The 22,294-nt window shown below is 35.2% G+C and overlaps 1 protein-coding gene across 9 annotated transcripts in view; it reads left to right on the top strand.

Moving 5' to 3' along the window:
* The window catches only part of CSPP1 (centrosome and spindle pole associated protein 1), a 113,738-nt gene that overhangs the window by 27,469 nt on the left and 63,975 nt on the right, over positions 1-22,294 (top strand). For 4 of the 9 annotated variants that reach the window (XM_018058438.1, XM_018058442.1, XM_018058436.1 and 1 more), the window contains exons 4-10: positions 871-974; positions 1,692-1,715; positions 4,897-4,977; positions 6,281-6,379; positions 7,086-7,528; positions 17,442-17,540; positions 18,652-18,722. In XM_018058438.1, coding sequence (XP_017913927.1) covers positions 871-974; positions 1,692-1,715; positions 4,897-4,977; positions 6,281-6,379; positions 7,086-7,528; positions 17,442-17,540; positions 18,652-18,722 — 921 coding nt within the window. The remainder of the gene's footprint in view (positions 1-870; positions 975-1,691; positions 1,716-4,896; positions 4,978-6,280; positions 6,380-7,085; positions 7,529-17,441; positions 17,541-18,651; positions 18,723-22,294) is intronic. The other 5 variants (XM_018058437.1, XM_018058439.1, XM_018058440.1 and 2 more) reach the window with 5 other exon arrangements.

The raw sequence follows: 22,294 nt of genomic DNA, 5'->3' as shown, positions 1-22,294 counted from the left end.
CAGTCCAGCGTTTCTCATGATGTACTCTGCATATAGGTTAAATAAGCAGGGTGACAATATACAGCCTTGACATACTCCTTTTCCTATTTGGAACCAGTCTGTTGTTCCATGTCCAGTTCTAACTGTTAATTAAAAAATTGTTATGACACATATACTTTTATGTCAGAATACCACATTATTAATTTTCACAGACTGAAAGACACATATTAAAGTTGTTGTAGGTATTTTAAAAGAAATTTCAGCAGAATTAAATGAAGAAGAAAAGGTAATTGGCTTTCCTTTGCTTTAGTTTTGCTGTGCTTAAGAAAGCGAGATGGCAGGAACTTCCCTGGCAGTCCAGTGGCTGAGACCTCACCTTTCAATCTAGGGGGTGTGGGAACAGATCCCTGTTTGGGGAGCTGGCATCTTGCAAGTCTTACAGCCAAAAAACTAGATATAGAGCAGAGACAATGTTGTAACAAGTTCAGTTAAAGACTTTAAAAATGGTCCAACTCAAAAAGAAAAAAAGAAAGGCACGATGGCAAACAGTACAGAGCCATCTATCTAAAGGGGGAAGAACTAAATATAACACACACACCCCCACATAGTACTATGAAGACACCTTTTATAGATGTATAAAAAGTTCTGGAAGACACAGATACAGCAGTGTTGGTTGTTCTAGGTGGGAGAAGTGGGTGGGAGGGATATTTTCCATTGTTTGAATGTATTAACTATTGAAACATTTCAAATAAAAAATTTATTATCCTGATCCAAGTCTCAGAATCCACATGACTGTGTTCCTTCCTACTGTGCTTTGTTACAGGACATTGCATTGAAATTGAGATTGGGTTGCAATGAGCTACATTGCTTAAGAAGTTGTTTTCTTTCTAGGAGTTGATTATGGATTAAGTTTACCACTTGGGGAAGACTATGAACAGAAGAAACATAAACTGAAAGAAGAACTGCGACAAGATTACAGACGCTACCTTACTCAGGTAATGAGTTCTAGTAACTCGTTTGGTTTTGTGCTTTAGAATTTACCTCCTGAATTTATTTTCATAAGATTTTTTAGTCATATACATTAATATTTACGTTTTTAGGGGTATCTAGCAATGTACTGTAACAAAAGTTAAGTGATATATATGACATTGATAGAGAAAAAAATGATTCTGAGAATTGGTGCCATGAAATAACACAGACTCTTGACCTTTTAAGGAGGACAGTGGGTTCTAATTTTAAATGAGATTGTAAATTCTTGTTGTTCATGTTTTTTATAGAGTAGTCATGGTATAAAATAGCCCAGCCTACTACTCTGTTCCCTTCAACCATGTATTAAAATGACATGTGGAGTTCTAGTTTCTAATTATTTTCTTAAGAACTAAGCTTATAAAACGTCATTCAGCATATTTCCTTAATCATCAGGTTTTGCTTTATGATTTAATCTATTCACTTAGTGGAACTCTTGTTTTAAGTATTTTTTGTTAAATTACATGATACCTAATTATTATAAGTTTTAAAATATAGTTTACTAGGTTATAAATGTATCTAAAACTGTCATCATGTTTCTAGTCATCCCAAGAGATTCTTTAGTTTCTTCCTGCTTTGTAATGTTTATTCCACATGTATGAATCGTCTCTTATTTATTTTGATTTGACATGAAGAGAAAGGACTTTGAATACATTTTACCAATGGTTTGTTTCCCTTGACTTTAGGGTATTACACAAGCAAAAAGAAAGGTAGGGTTGCCTGCAAAATGTTGTTCTTTACTGTTTTGTTTTAGATCTAGTAGCTTGTGATTATTTGCATATATGATATTGTTGTTCACAAACTAATAAAAATAACTTCATTTGTGATTCAGAGACTTTTTAATGGCACCATTTTGGATCCTTGCTTTTAGCAAAATGACACTCTATACATCATATGTTTCCATTAGTGCAATCAGGCATTCTTTTTGATTCCTGCTTTGCATTTGTTTTTGTTGCTTTCTTATGCATCTTTTAGAAATATTCTGCAGCTATTGTAAATTCATTTGTTCTCAGCATGCACGGTTTTGTTCTTCAAAATAATTATAATTGTACTGATTGCATTAAGATTAATAAAACGACAGAATATTTAAGATATTCTAAGATATTTTTGAACTGTTTGTTGTCAGTCTGGATTACTTGATGTTTTGGTTCCCAAACCTGTGGATTACATTTGCAAACTTATATTGGAAAATGAAGAAAACATTTTATAAAACTTTTTAAAATGAATCTCACACATCCATTTATCTTTCAGCCAACACTTTTTAAACACTTGTCATTGAGATGAATCTGGTATGAATTTTGTCTTCAAGGGGCTTAGAATCTAGTTGTAGAGATAACATTTATACAATTCAGACAGTGATAAATCTTAACAAGGCAGGTACTGTAATGATCAGGAAAGGCCTCCAGATTTTTGACTGATCTCCTTGCCCTAATTCTCAATCCATTCTCCATGCTACTTTCCAGCATGATCTTGTCCCTTACCAGTTGAAATCCTTCTGTGTCTCCTCTCTGCCTTCAGGATAAAAACCCAAGTTGCTTAGCATGACATGAGTAGCCTCTTCACGATCCAGCCTGCCTCCCTGGCCTTGGGCCTCATTGTCCTCTCCCCTTCCCTGCTGCTCGTTGGCAGAGGTTTTCCTTTAGTATCTGCTACAGTCCGTGGGGCTGCAAGAGCTGGACAAAACTTACGACTAAACCACCACCACTTTCACTTGTGGATTTTACATTATTTTATAGACACAACGTTTTTAAAAAAGAATGGCAATGGAAGGTATAGGAAGAAATTGCCTTTATGAAAGAGAAGAATCGAGGAGCACAAATCTTTAAATGTAAAGGGCTGTGAAGGAATTTTTGGTCTTAGATCATTAAGAATATAGTTGTAGTAGAGGAACAGTTGTTCCTTAATATGACAAAGACAATTTTTGGTTGACATCTGAGAGGCGGGAGTGGAGAGGAAAGCAAGGGAAAAAGAAAATTATGTAGGATATGGGGAGGCAGCTGCCATGGTTCCTTGACTCCTGGAATATGTACAGTTTCCAAGTCCCATTCTCTCTGGATTTCTTGTGGCTTCCAGACTTTTGCAAGAGTATTAACTTTAAAAAATGATCAAATCTTTTCTGCCAAGAAGAGCCACTTAAACAATTAACTACCATCTTCTTTCTAGTCTTTAGAATAAAAAACACTTGGCCATCTAAACACAAAAAGAACATAATCTCAGAAGAAGTTTTTAAACTGAGTCAGTAAATTATTTCCAGTCCAGACCTCTCTCCTGAACCTCAGACTCTTGACATTTTCACTTAGAAATCTAGTGGGTATCTTGTGTTGAGCATGTCTAAAAAGGGAACTCCAGATTTCCAATCTTTTCGACTCCCATCCCCTAGAAGCCTGTAGGCTACCTATCAACTATTCTTGTCATTTTATTTATTTATTTTTTGGCCACAGCACTTACCACCTTCTAACATACTGTAGAATTACTCTTCATTGTGTTTATTATTTCTTGTCAGTTTCCCCTGCTGGAATGTGAACTTTGGGAAGGCAAAGATCTTTTGTTTTCTTCACTGAAAAGTCCCAGGTGTATCAAACAGTGTAGACATATTGGGCACTCAGTAATTACTAAATGAATGAGTGAATGATTAAAGTTCAGCGAAGCTCACTTTGTCATCCTTATTATTAGTTTTTTTCATTTTGTTGAAAAATACAGACATCATTCTGGGCCCATGTTTTGAGTGGGGCATGGCTTAATGAAGGAATAAGGATGCAGTATCTCTGTATGCTCAAAATTGGAACTCTGTTTTTTGATACATGTGTAACTACAAAATGACTAGGTTTACATTGTACTTTGGTATATAGGGATCAAACTGACTCAGGGATCTAGTTGTGTGTCAAATTGTTTCTCTTAATAAATAAGCTTAGAATTTATGTAACTGCCTTTCAAATTAGCTTTTGTAGCACAGCTTATTTCTAAATTCAGATTAGTCTGTTTTTATAAATTATTTTGTTCCCATGATGTTTTGAGTATAACTCTGTTGCAGTACATTATATTGTAGTTATTTGTTTCCATGTTTGTTTCTTCATTTGAATTATAAATCTCTTAAATATAGGGAACATATGCTTATCTTTTTCTCCCTACCACCTGTAAAAGTAACAGAAAAGTATTAGATTGCTTGTTTTATGAATACAGAAAAGTCATAGAATTAGGTTAATAAGTATTGATTGATTTAATCCTCATTACCTAATAATATAGACTTTATTATTATTGTTTTACAAAGAAACAGAAGCAGATAAATTAAGAAACTTCTCCAGATTATATGACTACTCAGCACTAGTACCAGAAAGTTGAGGATTGTATATATTTTTTATAAATCCCTTGTGTTTGTTTTATGGTGTTCAAAGAGATTTTACATGTTTTAAATCCTTCTTGATCTTGTAGCAGCTTTGTTAAGGCAAAATAGATTCCAGTTTCATTTTACAGAAGAAAGTCTGGATCAGAGAGATTAAGTGACTTACTCAGTGTAGCACAGCTGAAAATTGTGGTAGCTGGTCCAAGAGCCCAGGCCTTTGGATTCCTAGTCTGATGCTCTGTCACACTGCATTACATAAATGCTTAATGGACAGGAATGGAGAGGCTCCAAGAGAAATAATGTTCATAGTTTATGCCTTCTGGCATTTAAATACATATCCATTAATTGCAGAGAAATTAGAAAATTCTCTTTTTTTCTAATTTTGGTATAGTCTTCACACATTTGTAGTTTGTCTTCATCTCCATTTCATTCTGTTGCTCTGTATAATGTAATAATTTAGACTATATTAATAGAATATAAAGCACATTTATGAAACATTTTATAAAGGCAGTTAGGTAATGTATTTTTTTAATGTGTGTGTCTATATACAGAAAAATTTTCTATCCGTGAGTGAAACAGATTCATCTACTCTGGGAGTTTCTCTTCCTATTGGTGAGAGGTTATCTGCTAAGGTAGGTGGATAGGAATAGTTGTTATGGATAGCAGTTTCTTGAGGCATCAAAATCATGAAAGAGTATATTCTTGATTTAAATGCAAACAAGTTTACGTCATTTCCATACTTGATGTTTTTCAAAATCTGTTGAGTCTCTAATGCTGTTTAAAAAATGTTTTGGAATGTTACATTTGTAACCATGTAATGTGCTATATTCCTTTAATATATTAATTAAATGTTCAGAATTCATTTTTTTAAAGCATTGGTTTCTAAGCTATAAAGTTCAGGGTATGTGAAAAAAATTATCAGTGAGATGAGTGGATGAGAGTATCCTGAGCTTTTATATAGGTGATTTTTGGGCTATTTGAATATGTGTTCCTATCACAAATAAGTGTATATTATCTTAACAGGGGGTAGTGATTAAGCACTGTATTCCTCTTGCAGATATTCAAATTCCCAAGCTAGATCAGAATTATGATATATAAGGCAAATAGACAGTAAGTTTCAAAAGACAGCCTTACTTCTTACAAAACTTTTTAGATTGTGCTGTTTCAATGATGCTGAAGGTATTGGGGCTTAAGAACATTTCCTAATACAATATATTTATGTTTCAACAGAACATTGATGTTATAACATTTTAGTTACTATGATAATTTTACGTTTTTATGTTTTAAATAGAACGAAGATCTTTCCTTAAACTTGGGAAGGAAATGGATAGAAGCAGGTCTTTCAAGGGTGTGGTATGAGGAATTGGAGGCAAGAGATACCTTTGAGAAGGAAAGTAGGATGGTAGCCCGGTCAAGTCTTGGAAACATGCTAATGACAGACCTACTGGCAAACACATTCATGCACTTCCTGGTGGAAGAGATTTATTTATGAATGCTTTCGTCAGAGTGCACTGGGATTCTCTAGGATTGCTGTTGGTAAACAGAGAATTCAGGGACTTAACTGGTCACAGCTCCTAGGAAGGTATCATCTAAGTCAAGTAACTATTGGAGTATAAAATGTAAGCATTTCAAAATCAAAGCCATGCCCTCATGTTAGAGATTGCCTGTGTTAATTGGAACTTAAGCGTGTAGTAAACCTTATTTTAATGTGGCCAGAATGGACGAGGGGAACTGCACTGGTGGTCTCTGATCTCTTCCTGCATCTCCTGTGCCTTACAGCTATTCCTGCCTTTGACATTATTAGTAAAGTTTGATGCTAAGCAGGATCTCTGAATTGTATGAGTCTGATTTGACTGTTAGGTACTTTTTCCTAATGTTGAAATTAGCATTGCCTTTTTTTTTTTTTAACATTACCTTTTGGTTTTCTATTTTAAGGAAAGGTTGAAACTTGAACGTAACAAAGAATACAATCAATTTCTCAGGGATAAGGAAGAATCCACTGAAAAGTTCAGACAGGTAGAAAAGAGTACTGAGGTAGGTTTTGCTTCTAAATAAATCTTTACATGCTGAATATTTGTACTCACTTGAAAATATTTTTATATTATTAAACATTTCACTTAGTTTTTATATAAATATTTAAAAAGTTAAGCCAAACTGAACCAAACACAGGAGAGAGATTTAATTTTGTAAATGGTTTTATCTCATACTGAAGAACTTACTCTGCTTTTTAACTTGAACTTCATGGAGGGGATTTAATTTTAGAGATTGGTTTTAAGTAATGTTTGTTTATATTTTATTTTTAAGTGATTTTTTGTACTGACAAATTTCTAGCTGTATGTGTGTATATACATATATATGTAAAGAAATATAACCAAATTTAAGAGTGGTTGAAAAATTTACTGCATCCTATATTCTCTGTGTTGAGAAGGCATTTAATTTGAAATACTCTGAACAAATATTTAACTGCCAAAATACGTGTAAAATCTCCTTGGGATAGTTTATCTTCTCTTTTTGTAACCATCTATCCATATTATTGTTGCCTATTTATTTTGTATTTATTAAGTTTTATTAAAGGATAACACTTCTTTGGAGGTTATTACCTAAAGAAAAGATATTTCTTATGGGTGATTAAGCCTTTGATTTGAGATGGTAAATAGATTAAGCATCATTTGAGAATTTAATTACCTTTTAGAAGATAGCATCTCATTAAGATCTTTTTCGTCTTTTTTTTGTTAACCAGCAGAAGAATCTAAGAAGTAAAAAACCTATTAGTCAGGTTAAACCTGATTTACCTTCACAAATACAGTCATCTTGCGAAAATTCAGAGGGTCCTAGAAAAGATGTCTTAACTCCTTCAGAAGCATATGAAGAACTTCTAAACCAAAGACGACTAGAAGAGGACAGGTACCGAAAATTAGATGATGAAATTGAATTAAGGAACAATAGAAGAGTCATTAAAAAAACTGATGAAGAAGTGGGTTTTTCCAGTAAAACACATCAAAGGTTTGACAGCAAGACTGACATTCCAGATAGAAGATTTCACAGGTTTAATGAGGATCGTGCTTTTGATAAACAGTCTTACAGACCAGGCTATGATCCAGAAGTAAGTGAAGACATGGATGAGAGGTTTAGATATGAAAGTGATTTTGATAGAAGACTTTTGAGAGTTTATACAAAAGACAGGTATTTACAACTTCATTTTTATTTTCTTTATTTGCTTAATATTACTCTTGTTACTTTTTATCATTATGTTAGATGCTGTTTCATTTCATGTACGTATTTGATTAATTTTAGGATGCTATCAGTTTTATACCATAATTTATGTGTCACTGAAGAACAAAGCAAACAACCCATGGTAAGGAAAAGGGGAACCAATTAAAAAGCTAGGACACTGAAAGGCTACAACTTAGGTAAATATAAAATTAAAAGGGAAATAAACTTTCCCACAGAAAAGGACAGAAAAGAAACTTCCACTTCTCAACCTTGGCACTGAGTGGAGGGAGTTAAAAAGAACTTCCCCTGAGAATTTGAACTGTAAGCCGGTACTGATTCAGGTTTTCAGTCTCATTTCATTCTGCAGTATTGTCCAAAACCGGAGAAGGCAATGGCAACCCACTCCAGTACTCTTGCCTGGAAAATCCCGTGGACGGAGGAGCCTGGTAGGCCGCAGTCCATGGCGTCGCTAAGAGTCGGACACGACTGAGCAACTTCACTTTCACTCTTCACTTTCATGCATTGGAGAAGGAAATGGCAACCCACTCCAGTGTTCTTGCCTGGAGAAGCCCAGGGACAGAGGAACCTGGTGGGCTGCTGTCTATGGGGTCACACAGAATCGGACATGACTGAAGCGACTTAGCAGCATTGTCCAAAACAGCCCTGAGGTGAGAATTCAGTTATCTCATTCTCATAGGGCGCCATGGTGACTGGCATGAGAAAAATAACTTTTCCCTGCAATAATTGACTCACAGCCAGATTCAAGGCTTTTTGAGTTTCAGATGTTAAAATGTGTGAGGGGGAAAGCACTTTAAAATAGATGAAATACAGTTCATTCCTTTAATGTTTCTATGCTCTAAGTACTTTTATCAACATTTTTGCCTTCAAGTTACTTATTGAACATTTATTTAAGTGAAATGGCACTTACTAATTTTGATGAGATTTTTAGGTACTTTTCAGTTCTTTTGGATGTTGTTTCTGTGACACTATTTGTAATTTATTAATTACTACAATGGGATCTTATTTTATTAAGTCATTTGTCTTAATACTCAAAGCTTGCTTTAATCTAACTTTTGATTTGGAGATAGAGATATGATAGGATCTTATATTTTCATTGACTAGGTAACCTGTAGGGATTAAAGGTAAATATTGAACAGTTTATGGGACTTGTTTCATTCATTCATCCAAATAGATTATTTTTTAAATATTTTAGAAAATTTTCTGAGACACAGTGCTGCATGATTATTCTAATTATTAATAATCATACAAAGCCTTTGCAGTTCTTTCTTATCCGCTCTTTATTCTGTAGTTATTATATTCTGCTCATATCCAGTCTTTTTTTTTAATTTTTAGTTTTTTAATTGGAGGATAAATTGCTTCACTAGGTTGTGTTAGTTTCTGCTGTACAACATATTCACTTTGATTTAGGTAATCTGAAGGATTAGAATTTTGTAATACCAGCTATAGTTTATTTCTTGTTTGGATCTAGTTGTACTTCAGAAAATGCTCCAAATTCTGTAACATGTTATATTTGAAAATGTTTGTATCTAGAGGTCGTCAAAGGCTGCCTGAACTACAGGAAGTCTCAGTTGGGGAAACACAGATATTTTTGGACTCTTGGTACTGCCTTAACTTGTACATGAGCACTTTTTTCCCTTATGGTGTCAATTTATGTTTAGAGTGTAATGTAATGTATACCTTTTAAGACTGGAATTTAAAAAGACTTATTATGGTTGTTTTGTTTTTAACATATTTTAATACATTATTTTTGTAATTATACCTTGTGATAATTTTTACATGAACTAACAAATCAGTTTCAGCCCAATTATTTGAGAGCAATCTTTTTTCTTCTGTATCCCATGAATGAAATGAAATTTCTATATAAAATCTTCCCCAAGCAGTAGTTTAGATTAAATATATAGGTCAGTGAGACTAATTCCTGTTATACATTTTAATGTTTTTAACAATATTTCTTAAAAATGTGAATCATTATTATACATTTTGTTATTGTGTAAACTTTTACGTCTCTAAATGTAAGGTTTTTCACATATGTCTCAATGGTGGCTGCTGCTGCTAAGTCGCTTCAGTCATGTCCGACTCTGTGTGACCCCATAGACCGCAGCCCACCAGGCTCTGCTGTCCCTGGGATTCTCCAGGCAAGAACACTGGAGTGGGTTGCCATTTCCTTTTCCAACGCGTGAAAGTGAAGTTGCTCAGTCGTGTCTGACTCTTAGTGACCCCATGGACTGCAGCCTACCAGGCCTCTTCATCCATGGGATTTTCCAGGCAAGAGTACTGGCAGTTGAGGTTAAAATTGGATTTCTGTGTTTCAGACTTGTAGATTTCTTATTTCCAGCAAAAAATAAAAGATTTCACATTGATCACTAGGTTTATTTAGCAGGCAGAGTGGTTGCTAGGAAAAATCACTCTGCTTGTTAGTGAAATTTTTTAGACTAAAGAAATGTCTACCATCATTTGGTCTCTTGCTTTAACTATCTTAAAACTGTTGTTCCTTGGTATTCAAGGGGGATCCATTTCAGGACCCGTCAGGAATATAAAAATCTTTGGATGCTCAAGTCCCTTCGGTAAAGTGGTGTAGTGTTTCCTTATAATTTATGCACATCTTCCCTTATGCTTTAAATCATCTCTAGTTTACTTATAATATCTAATACAATGTAAATGTTATGTAAATAGTTGTAAGTGCTATGGAAATAGTTACCTGTTCGCAAGAAATTCAAGTTTTGCCTTTTGAAACTTTCTGGAATTTTTTTCCCCTCAAATACTTTCTATTTGAGATTGGTTGCAGAACCCACAGATACATAAAGTGAAAGTGTTAGTTACTCAGTTGTGTATGACTCTTTGCGACCCCAGGGACTAGAGCCCACCAGGCTCCTCTGTCCGTGGAATTCTCTAGACGAGAATACTTGAGTAGTAAGCCATTCCCTCTTCCAGGGGATCTTCCCCACTCAGGGACTGAACCTGTGTCTCCTGCACTGCAGGCAGATTCTTCACCGTTTGAGCCAGCAGGGAAACCCCCACAGATACAGAGGGCTGACTGTATACGGTAATCATCTTTTGGCTCTGCAGGTCATTTTCTTTTCTTTTTAAATTAATTTTATTGGAGTATATAGTTGGTTTACTGTCTACTTAACCATAAGTTCTTAAAAACAATCACTGCTGATTGTGAGAAGTACAAAGTTCTTCATACTTCTAAATTTCCCATGTTCTTTTTTTTTTTCCTTTGAATAGTGAACATGCAGTGAATTCTAGTTTTGATTTTGATTTTTAGGTTTTTAATCTTAGTTCTTTTCTAATTACCCTATTAACTTTTCTATATACCGTTATGTATTTATTAATGAAATATTTCCCTCACTTTAAATATGAGAAGATAAAGCCCAGGAATGATTTTACTTTCTTATATTAATCAATCACTGACAGTGTTTTAAAATAGGTAACAGATGGTTAGCATTAGCTTGACAGTTGCACTGTGTGTGTGTATGTGTGTGTACTTTGATACATATTTGCTAATTTAAGTAAATTAATAATGTTTTAGGAGCTTTCTGAAGTTGAATATAATACTGTTTTATAATACTTTGAAACTTTTACATGCTTTTAAAAAAGATAGTCATCCTAGTCTTTATTAACTTGAGCTGTAGAAGTTAATATACTAACTACCTTATTATGTTTTATTTTACAACCAATGTTCATGTAATGGGTAAAGGAGATTTTTAGCCTTGAAAATGTTTCTTTTTTAAAGTTTTTACATGATTAAGGCAGTTAGCACTTGCAGTTTAACTCTTGAATTTGTTAGTTTGTAATTGTGATTTTCATTTAAGAAAATTCTGAAATTGTGCTTCATGTGAAATTAGAATCTGAGATAGAATCTGACTCAATAGACTAAGTGCTTGCTTAGTGTAGGACACTCTTAAGTGTGCATGCTTAATATGTAAGGTATAAATGAGGAGAAATGGCTTATTAGAACATGAGTTTATTAAACTTGGTATTACTTTTTTTTCTTAGTTACTTTTCATTTTTATTTGGAAAGACCATTTTTATGTCATTTTTACCACTTTAAAGATGGGGTCAATATTAGAAAAACCCATTATTGAATTAAAGTGAATATGAAAATTGGAAAAGAACAGAAAACAAGGAGAAAAATAGTGACTACCATTTAACAGCTCAGTAGTTTTCTTATTATTTCTATAATTGAGAGTCCCTCTAGCAAAATTCATTTACATTAGAGAAATTTTTTATATGAAAACAGGTGGTGTAACCATTATGAATTTTATGATTTAAGTAAGGAGGAACTTGGTTCTTTCTCCCTGTAAGCTGTGTCAGGACCAACGGGTGGTAAATACTTTATGTCATTCTTGATAGCATAAACATTGTAAATTTATTCCTGAAGGAGTTTTTTGATTCTGTGGTTTATTAATGAAAAATGTTTTTATTATCAGTTAGAAATTGTTTATTCACATTTAACTTAGCTGAAAATACTTGTGGTTTTAAACAACTTGCTTTTTCTTCTGTAAGAGAGTAATTAGTTTTTAAAAGATAAACGTGTTAATTTTTAGAGTAAACTTGGCCTCTACCCATACCTGTTTTCTTTGGGCCTTGAAATTTGAACCTAATTACCTGGAATTACTGACCCATGTCTTCAAGGAAATAGAAAAAGCTTTTTCCATTTAGCATAGATTTAACTTTTTTTGAAAGTAAGATGGTGAAATATTTTATAATTATTTTATTCCCTCAATCAAATCTGATTTGATATGTCAAAGGAAGTAAAGTTCTCCTTTTATGAGATCTGTCCCTTTCTGAAAAAACCTCGGTGGCTCGAGGTGTGGTAAGTGAACCTGTGGATCAGAGGTGGTAGAATATTTAGATAAATTAGTTCTGGGTCACAGGGATGGTTTTAATGTGAAACTGGCTCCCAAGTTATAGTTAAACAGAAGGAATTTACTGGCCCTAACTGGAATCCCTGGATCTGAATAAAATTAGGCTGTTCTTAGATGATTGATGAGTTTACTACTTGTGGATTTTATCATCTGTCAGTTGCCCCTTAATGTGAAGAGGGCTGAAGAGATAAGAAGATACAAACGGTGAAAGCGTTGCTGGCTCTCACCAGTTCCCTTGTCTTGGGACTTCATTTGCTTCAATAAAATAAAAATAAATTGAGAGCCTTATAAAACCAGTTAAAGCCAACTCACTGGGATAGTTAAGAGTGATTAAATGATAAATTTATTGGAAATATGAAGGAGAGTTCAATAAATGAAGGAAATTCCATTATAATTATAGGGACATTTTAGTAATAAGTAAGGTGGTTAACTTTCCAAACTATAATTTGACTTCACAGCTTGTTAGGTTGCTTTCTAGGTTTTTTGTTTGCGTCTTTGCCTTTTTTTTTTTAAAGGTCTTGTATTAGTAATTAAAAAAATATTTAAAAAGGTAAAGTCGCTCAGTCGTGTCCGACTGTTTGCGACCCCATGGGCTGTAGCCTACCAGGCTCCTCTGTCCATGGGATTTTCCAGGCAATAGTACTGGAGTGGATTGCCGTTTCCTTCTCCAGGGGATCTTCCAAACCCAGGGATTGAACCCGGGTCTCCCACATTATGAATCTCTATTTGTAAGTAGTAATTTTTTCTTGATTTAACAAAGTAAGCACAATCATGTCATCAGTCATTTCATAAAATTGAGTAGGATGTCTTAAGATTTTATTATTTTAGTGAAATGCATATCTTTGTTCTTTTTTGGCTTCTTAAATATTTCTCCAGTCTTGAATTTATTATTATTATAAGTGACAGAAGGGGACTTTTATGATTTAATTAATTTTTTTCCTTTAGTGAAAGGGTATACTTTGAAGTATCTTTCATATGGTCTTTTTGTTAGGAAATCTGTATGGTTTTACTGAGAATTTAGCAGAGACCTTGACCTTATTTATACAAAAAATCATTTCTTAAATTTCTTTAATTTAGAATAATCTTTGAAATTTCTTTTTGCATTTTTGGTGCTTGCTTTATTAAGATACATTTCTATATAGTGAAGAGCTGATAAAACATTGTAGATGTGCTAAATCTAACATACTTTCAGTTCAGTTCAGTTGCTCAGTCGTGTCTGACTCTTTGCGACCCTATGAATCGCAGCACGCCAGGCCTCCCTGTTCATCACCATCTCCCAGAGTTCACTCAGACTCACGTCCATCAAGTCTGTGATGCCATCCAGCCATCTCATCCTCTGTTGTCCCCTTTTCCTCCTGCCCCCAATCCCTCCCAGCATCAGAGATTTTTCCCAATGAGTCAACTCTTCTCATGAGGTGGCCAAAGTACTGGAGTTTTAGCTTTAGCATCATTCCCTCCAAAGAAATCTCAGGGTTGATCTCCTTCAGAAAGGACTGGTTGGATCTCCTTGCAGTCTAAGGGACTCTCAAGAGTCTTCTCCAACACCACAGTTCAAAAGCATCAATTCTTTGGCGCTCAGCCTTCTTCACAGTCCAACTCCCACATCCATACATGCACTATACACCACAGGAAAAACCATAGCCTTGACTAGCCGGACCTTAGTCAGCAAAATAATGTCTCTGGTTTTGAATATACTATGTAGGTTGGTCATAACTTTCCTTCCAAGGAGTAAGCGTCTTTTAATTTCATGGCTGCAGTCATCACCTGCAGTGATTTTTGGAGCCCCCCAAAATAAAGTCTGACACTGTTTCCACTGTTTCCCCATCTATTTCCCATGAAGTGATGGGACCAGATGCCATGATCTTCGTTTTCTGAATGTTGAGCTTTAAGCCAGCTTTTTCACTCTCCTCTTTCACTTTCATCAAGAGGCTTTTTAGCTCCTCTTCACTTTCTGCCATAAGGGTGATGTCATCTGCATATCTGAGGTTATTGATATTTCTCCTGGCAATCTTGATTCCAGCTTGTGTTTCTTCCAGTCCAGCGTTTCTCATGATGTACTCTGCATAGAAGTTAAATAAGCAGGGTGACAACATACAGCCTTGACATACTCCTTTTCCTATTTGGAACCAGTCTGTTGTTCCATGACCAGTTCTAACTGTTGCTTCCTGACCCACATACAGATTTCTCAAGAGGCAGGTCAGGTGGTCTGGTATTCCCATCTCTTTCAGAATTTTCCACAGTTTCTTGTGATCCACACAGTCAAAGGCTTTGGCATAGTCAATAAAGCACAAATAGATGTTTTTCTGGAACTCTTGCTTTTTCCATGATCCAGCGGATGTTGGCGATTTGATCTCTGGTTCCTCTGCCTTTTCTAAAACCAGCTTGAACATCAGGGAGTTCACAGTTCATGTATTGCTGAAGCCTGGCTTGGAGAATTTTGAGCATTACTTTACTAGCATGTGAGGTGAGTGCAATTGTGCAGTAGTTTGAGCATTCTTTTGCATTTCCTTTCTTTGGAATTGGAATGAAAACTGACCTTTTCCATACTTTGGGAGTGCTTAATTGTTCAGTCGTGTCTCTTTGCAACCCTCTGGACTGTAGTCAGGCTCCTCTCTCCGTGGGATTCTTCAGGCAAGAATACTGGAGTGGGTTGCCATTTCCTCTTCCAGGGGATCTTCCTGACTCAGGGATCAAACTCAGGTCTCCTGTGTCTCCTACATCGCAGGCAGATTCTTTACCCACTGAGCCATCAGGGAAGCCCATACTGTGGGGGCAACTGTATAAGGATAAGCCACAATTACAAGTCCAAATGTTGTTTTTAGACAACTGAAAATACAGGAAGCCACAAACTTTTCAATAAATTTTAGAGAGAATTTTTGTATGTCTTAGTCTTTAATTCTGGTTAATCCTGATTTAATTTCAAGTTGTGTCTTTTAAAATGTGTAACTTTAAATGTCTTTGTATTTGAATACTTTCACTGGTGTATGCTTTACTTTATCACGTTAACTAATTCACTTCAGTTTGTTGTGTTGTGGATTTTGTAAGACCACCCCCAGATCTGGCAATTCACTAGGACTCACAGCACTTTGTGTATGTAGTTATGTTCATGGCTGTGGTTTATTAACAGTGGAAGAATACACAGTAAAATCAGCAAATGAAAAATTGCATGGGACAAAGTCTGAAGGAAACCAGGAGCAGGCTTCCGAGAGTCCTCTGCCAAGGACATGCTTAATTCCTGCAGTATCAAAGTGTGAAAACAGGGGTGAAGTGTTGTCTACCAGGAAAGTGCATTAGAAACTCAGTGCCCAATGTTGTTACTGGGGGCTGGTCATGTAGGCACCCTTTTCCTAGCATATGCCCAAATTTTACACTTGCTGAGAGGAAGGAGTTCAGCATAAACTTTCTTGCTTGTATAGACAGTTGAGGCACAATGGGTCACACTTACCAGTTCTGAGAATGGTGGACTCCTCCCACAGTCTGTGTTCCCAGGTACCCCTAAGGGCCTTCTTGCAAACAGGCCTCTGTTAAGGGTGGTGGTCTCAGGCCTGCTGTTTACCCTTTTCTGCACATGTGTGTTTGTATAGATGCAGTATAACTAAATCTGGTTGCCTGGCACTATTAACTCCAAAGCTGACTTAAAGTTTATATATCCCTGTTCTTTAAGTGGTAGAAGTAAGGGATAACAGTAAACCGATGTGTCAGTTTAAAAGAGAGAGTTGAGTCCTTTGGGTTTAGATATAAAATCAGCTGTGTTGTGATAAATTGAAATAATTTGAAATTGTGTTTTGAAAGGGATTGGGGAGGATTCTGTTTTAGATGTGGATAAAAAACAGAAGCCATATATCTGTTCTGCCGCAGTTCATATAGTAGTAAGGTTACAGTTCTGGGTAGTCTTTCCTCCACAGGGGATACTGAAAAGTGTGATGGAAACAAAGAGAAGATTTTATATGCTTGCTCTGTGGAGAGTGATAAGTTCGTTTTCTTCTGAAAATTGCTTTTTCTTAATGTGATAATGAAATTCACCTAAAATATTGGATAATACTTAAATAATCACATTTCTTACCAGTTGACCTCATGAGAGAGATTTATAGCTTAACAGCCATGCAAAGAAATATGACTTATGAAATGCTGATTTTCATGGGTGCTGATAAAGGTTGGTGTGAAAAGTCATGTTGGTTTCTTGATGTGAGAAATTAAGCTCAAGGAATCCTTGTTTGCCAAGTGGAAATAAAAAAAAAACACTTAAAAGTTATTTTCTGGAAAGAATTCTTAAGAAAATAAATTAAAAAATTCTAATCTTCCTCTTTCTTGTTCATGAAATTGTGAGTAAAATGACCTAACCATTTTCTACTCATGTATCAGCCTGTTTGCTTATAATGTTCTCTCTTCATCTGTGGGTATTATTTAGTATTTTATGTGATTTACAGTGTTAGCAAATGTTGTGGCTTGCTACATTTGGTTTAATTTCATAGTAAGACTACTGCTGTATTTGTAAGTTAAAAGGTTTGTATATGCAGTGAAATAATTCTCAGAATCTGTGAATTCTGATGTAAAAAAAATATCTCATTTTTGAAATTTGACTGATATTCATGAGAGCAAGGACCATGTCCACATACTCAGTGCCTGGAATAGTACTTGGCATGTAGTAGGTGCTCAATAAATACTCTTTGACTAATTGAATAATGAAAAAGTCTTATTAGTATTTTCATATTTTTAATATTAAGATTTTCTAGAAGTTATATTGAAATAATTTATAATTGATCTCCCTTTGTTTTAAAGACTATTGAATCTAAACTCTTAGTGTCTCATTAACCAGCAGATCATATTGTCAGATGTCATTTGAGTTAATTTTCAAATGTATTTACAGTAAAACTTCGTTATAACGCTTTGTTCCCTTTAATATTTCCAACATCAAATGTAAAATCACCAAAGAAAGATAAGAGAAGTCCACTGTATGTGGAACAAGCTCTATAAGCTAATATGTTTTTAAGGATGTACGGGAACAGACGAGGCAATGAGCCTCCTATGGAGTATGATGGTGATGTCACAGAACAGTCAAACATACGAATTTCATCTGCTGGAAATCAAAGGTATAGTATGTAATATAAATTCTGCCCTTCAGCCATTGCACTGTAAAACAGCAACTGCTAAAACTGGTTTGCTGGAAAACTAGAAAGGTATAGTATGTTAAGAGCCTTGCTTATTCGTGAGAGAGGATTTAGGGGAAAGTGGGGGAGGGAAGAATTGTGTTATATGAAACTTTGGTACTTTACAGCATTCTCTTGAAGGGCAAGTTTTGATTATAAAGTGTGCCAAGGTGTTTTGAGTCCTATCATTATAAAATCTATAAATTTGAACGAATGAAAGAAAAAATAAACATATAATTTAATGGACCAAAGATCAATTTAAAATATCTTAGAGTTATGGAGGGGACATAACTTGAAATAAATTGAAAATGTTCTTGTAGTATGAGTTTCCTTTTCAAAACTATCATTTTCAACATTGAGTAGATAACATTTTTGCTTACTTTGTAAAGTAAGTGCTCATACATAATTGTGTTATATTGGGGTAAAAAAGGAAATTATATGCATTTTATATTCATGTTCTTTTTCTATAGTTTTTTATCTTTTGGTGGCTTTCTTGTGTTGTACATAGTGGTTCTGAATTTATAGTGCATAATGTAGATAATATTGTGTGTCAGAAAAGTTGTCTATTTTGAGTCTGTCTGTATTTGGATTTTCTATTTGAGTCAAATTAAATTTACTTTGAAAGAGTTGTCTTTTTTTTTTCCCCCCTTGATTCTGTCTTTCAAGGAAGGAGTTTCATTTAAAGATGATCTTTTCAGCGTGTGGGTGGTATAGATATCATCCTCTTTTTTTAGGATTTATTTATGTGTACTTAGATGTTCATTTTCCTTACTGGGGTAACTGTTCTTATGAAAAAGGGTTTTATTGGGAATCTGGAGTCAGTGAAGCTGGCTGAAGAAAAAGGTCACATATTTATGTGAATGCCTTGGAGTCCCACTGTATAAAGAGAGAAAATGCCATGATTTTACCTTTATTTTAAAAACATGTAATAACTGTTATGTTAGTAATATCCACAGTATGTTGAAAGGCCAATAACTCACACCTACATTTCTCTTTAACTTTTTTTTCCTGAAAATTGTTTGAGTCTTGATTCTTTTTGTTTTTTTGTTTTTAGTGCTCGAGACAATGAACCATCCAAACCTACTTATCGAGAGACGTGCAGTCCTTTTGCGGGAATGCTCTTTGGTGTGTACATGCCCTCCAGTTAGTTAGATTTTTGTGGAGTGTTTTATAAAAGATCTTTAGTGAGAACTCAGCGTTGTAATTAGTACCACTCTTACAATAATAGAAAAATTTCTCTAGTGCTTACTCTATAATAGGCACTATTCTAAACATTTAGTATGTATTACATAGCTCTGTGTATAATTTTAAAGCTAAATAGCTTTTATTTAGTGATGAACTTTCTGTAGATGATAAATGAAGTATTTAGTTCAATAAAATCTTTAAAATCCGTATTTCACTTTATTGTAGTGTTGCTGTTTCTTATATTCTTTTTTATATGTAATAGTTTTTTTTCTTGATTCTTTTTCTTTAGCTAGCACAAAAGTGCCGTACATTTTAGTTTAGCTCCCCTGAATGAAACCTTTTTATCTCTTGATAAAATCCTTTCCCATGTTCTTTCCATTTAGTTTCTGAGAAAGTGTTTTGGTCAAATAATGATTATAATCCAGATATTCTGTTTATTTTGTCAGAAATGAAGGTCATTGCTTAAGCATGTTGATTTGTTCTGTTGTTACATTTAATTTCAGAAATGGTGTGAAGAGAGGGTGTTTCCTCTGTGTAACTTTTAAGTAGAAAAGTGGTCTGTTCTTTGTGTAAATATGTTAGAAAAATTGCCTGGGATTCTATTTCAGTGAAGTATATGAAGAAATTGGAGTATAAGAATGCAATTTATATTCATTCAACCTAAAATCAATCAGTAATTTAAATTTTGGCTTCAGTTCAGTTGCTCAGTCGTGTCTTACTCTGCGACCCCATGGACTGCAACACACCAGGCTTCCCTGTCCATCACCAACCCCCAGAGCCTGCTCATACTCATATTTATCAAGTTGGTGATGCCATCCAACCAGCTCATCCTCTGTCGTCCCCTTCTCCTCCTGCCTTCAATTTTTCCTAGCAATCCTGCCTTCAAAAATTCCCAGCAAATTTTGGCTTAGAGATATATATTTGTGTGATATTCTCACTTTTGTTTCCTTGAAATGGCTATTATGAGAAAAATGGCATAATACCCAGAGTTTTATTCTAATGTCTTTAAATGGGAATTGACCAATTTAACCTATCAATAAGTCAGAGTAATGGCTTCCTTCTTAGGATTCTTTTTTTGTTAAACATGGTAAAAATTGGAGAAATACTTTTCTGTGTTGGAAATCCACTGACAATTTTATCAGTAAATGGATTACCTAAAATTTTAAAGATAAATAGTATGAATTTATCATTAATTCAATCCAGGAATTATAGATTGATATTTGATAATAGACTCTGTTGCTTGGAATACACTATTAAGCTCATTTAATTCAGTGATTTACTGCATAGTTGGATCTTTTTTCCCCAGCTATATTTGTGTGTCCCCTTAGGGAACTAACTCTCCCCTGAGGCAATACATTCCAACTTGAGGTGACTCTGATAGTTGCAGTATTCTCATTTCTCTTGAGCTCGAATTTGTCTTCCTGTAATTTTTCCCCAAGGATCTTGTTTGGAGCCTTTTGCTTTCTTTAAAGAATTAGGACAGTTGACTGCTGACAGCAAAAATAATATATTATGGGGTTTATAATGGAATCATGGATCATTCAAAAGTATGTTTTTAAATTTCCATTATTTGGGGATTTTCCTGCTGTCTTTTTGTCATTGACTGCTTGTTTAATTCCCTTGTGGGGAAAATAATTTTTAAATTTCAATTATTTCAAAATTGAATTTTTAAAGTAAAATTTTAAACAGTGGCTCAGAATTTGGTCTGTCTTGGTGAATGTTAAATGTGTACTTGAAAGAATGTGCATTGTGTGGTTGTGGAGTGTAATAGTTTATAAATGTCAAGCCATTTGGCTGATAGTGATGTTCATGTATTATACATGTTTAATGACTTGTTTAGAGAGAAGTGTTCAATTCCTGACTACCTTGTTCTTAGTGTAGGGCCTGGAGGGATTTTCGCAGCGTTTTCTGCACCTTCCACAGTTTCCTCCATGCCCCCGACAGACAGGCTCTCTCTCGCCACTTTTCCTTGCTCAGCAGTGGTTTGCTGTAGCTTGTTCCTTGATGCAAGGCTGGCCCTGTGCATTTGGCTCTCAGCAATGAGTCTTTCTTAGTGTTCTGCTTCTCCCCAGAGTGGTAGCTGAACTCTGCTTTGTGTTTGTGGAGAGTCTTCTATGGAAGCATTTCCTGCTCCTCCCCTAGCAGTAGCAGACTTTTGCTTTGTATGAGGGCAGAACTCTGGGTCCAGGGTTTTCTGTCCTTCAACCAATAGATTTCTGTATATGAGAGAAGAGTCTGGAAGGTGGGCGGTGGGCAATAGTTGGTTGGTTGGTTTTGCCTCGGAATGCTGTCTTCCAGGTGTCTTGGGTTGCCCCATCTCCAGCCTCTCATGAGTGTCAGGTGAAGGCAGCAAGTGAGTGCAGATTCCCCTTGTGTCTGGGGCTTTCAGAGAAGCTACACTGCTACTCCAACCCCACACAAACCTTTAAGAATTCATTACCATTTCAGTTTTCTTTTTACCTACTTTTAAAGTGAAAGTGTTACTCACTCTGTCATTTCTGACTCTTTGCTACCTTGTGGACTGTAGCCTGCCAGGCTTCTCTGTCCATGGAATTCTCCAGGCAGGAATACTGGTGTGGGTTGCCGTTAACTTTCTCCAGGGGAGTTTCCTAACGCAGGGAACAAACCCAAGTGTCCTGCATTGTAGGCAGATTCCTTGCTGTTAAGGCTGCTGCCCGTTTCTCCATACTCTGGTAAAGGTAAAACACTTGTCTTGTCCCATCTTTCTATGAGTTGGTTTTTATACCGTTTGAAATTCAGTTTACCTGGTTGCTTATAACCTCAGCTCTCTGACGGGCTTTTTAAAAGTTACGATTTTGTAGATGAGCTTTTTCCTATTGTAGTGTATGAACAATGTTCTCTTGTGGCTTTCTACTATCTAAGCAGGAGTCCCTGTTTGGTTCTTTATAATAGTTTCATTTTATCGTTATTACTATTTTCACTTGAATATTGGGCATAGTTTTGGTAGCTGTTTTAACATCTTTATTCATTGTTCCATCATCTCTGTTTCTGTAATTTTTTTTTCAACTGATAAACTTTTTTAATGGTTATGGGTCACTGTGTTGCTTTTCTGTTGTTGCATTACAGATTAGCAAGATTTAGTGGCTCAAAATGTCACACATCTGAGTTGTACGACATTAATTTGGGTCCTCTGCTTAGGATCTCATAAGGTGTCAGCCAGGCTGTTTTTCATCTGGGGCCTTATAGGGAAAGAAGCACATTCAGATTTTTGGCTCAATTCATGTTTTTTTGTGGCTGCATTACTAAGGGCCCTGGCTTCTTCCTGTGCATCTGCTAGACACTGTCCTCAGTTCCTGGAGGCCGTCTGCTATTTCTTGCCACATGGACTTTTCCACCAAGACTGCTCATTATATCATGCCACCAAGGAGAATCTCTGAACTCAGTGAGAACTTTTATCTGCTTATGTCAGACCCACCCAAGATCATCTCCCTTTTAATTAGTTCAAAATTGATTTGGTGGCTTAATTAAATACATCTGCAGATTCCTTTCAC

This window comes from Capra hircus, chromosome 14, assembly GCF_001704415.2.
Source record: "Capra hircus breed San Clemente chromosome 14, ASM170441v1, whole genome shotgun sequence".
NCBI classification, from domain to species: domain Eukaryota; kingdom Metazoa; phylum Chordata; class Mammalia; order Artiodactyla; family Bovidae; genus Capra; species Capra hircus.
The sequence above is the reverse complement of the archived record's forward strand: the minus strand, read 5'-3'. Positions and strand labels throughout refer to the sequence as shown.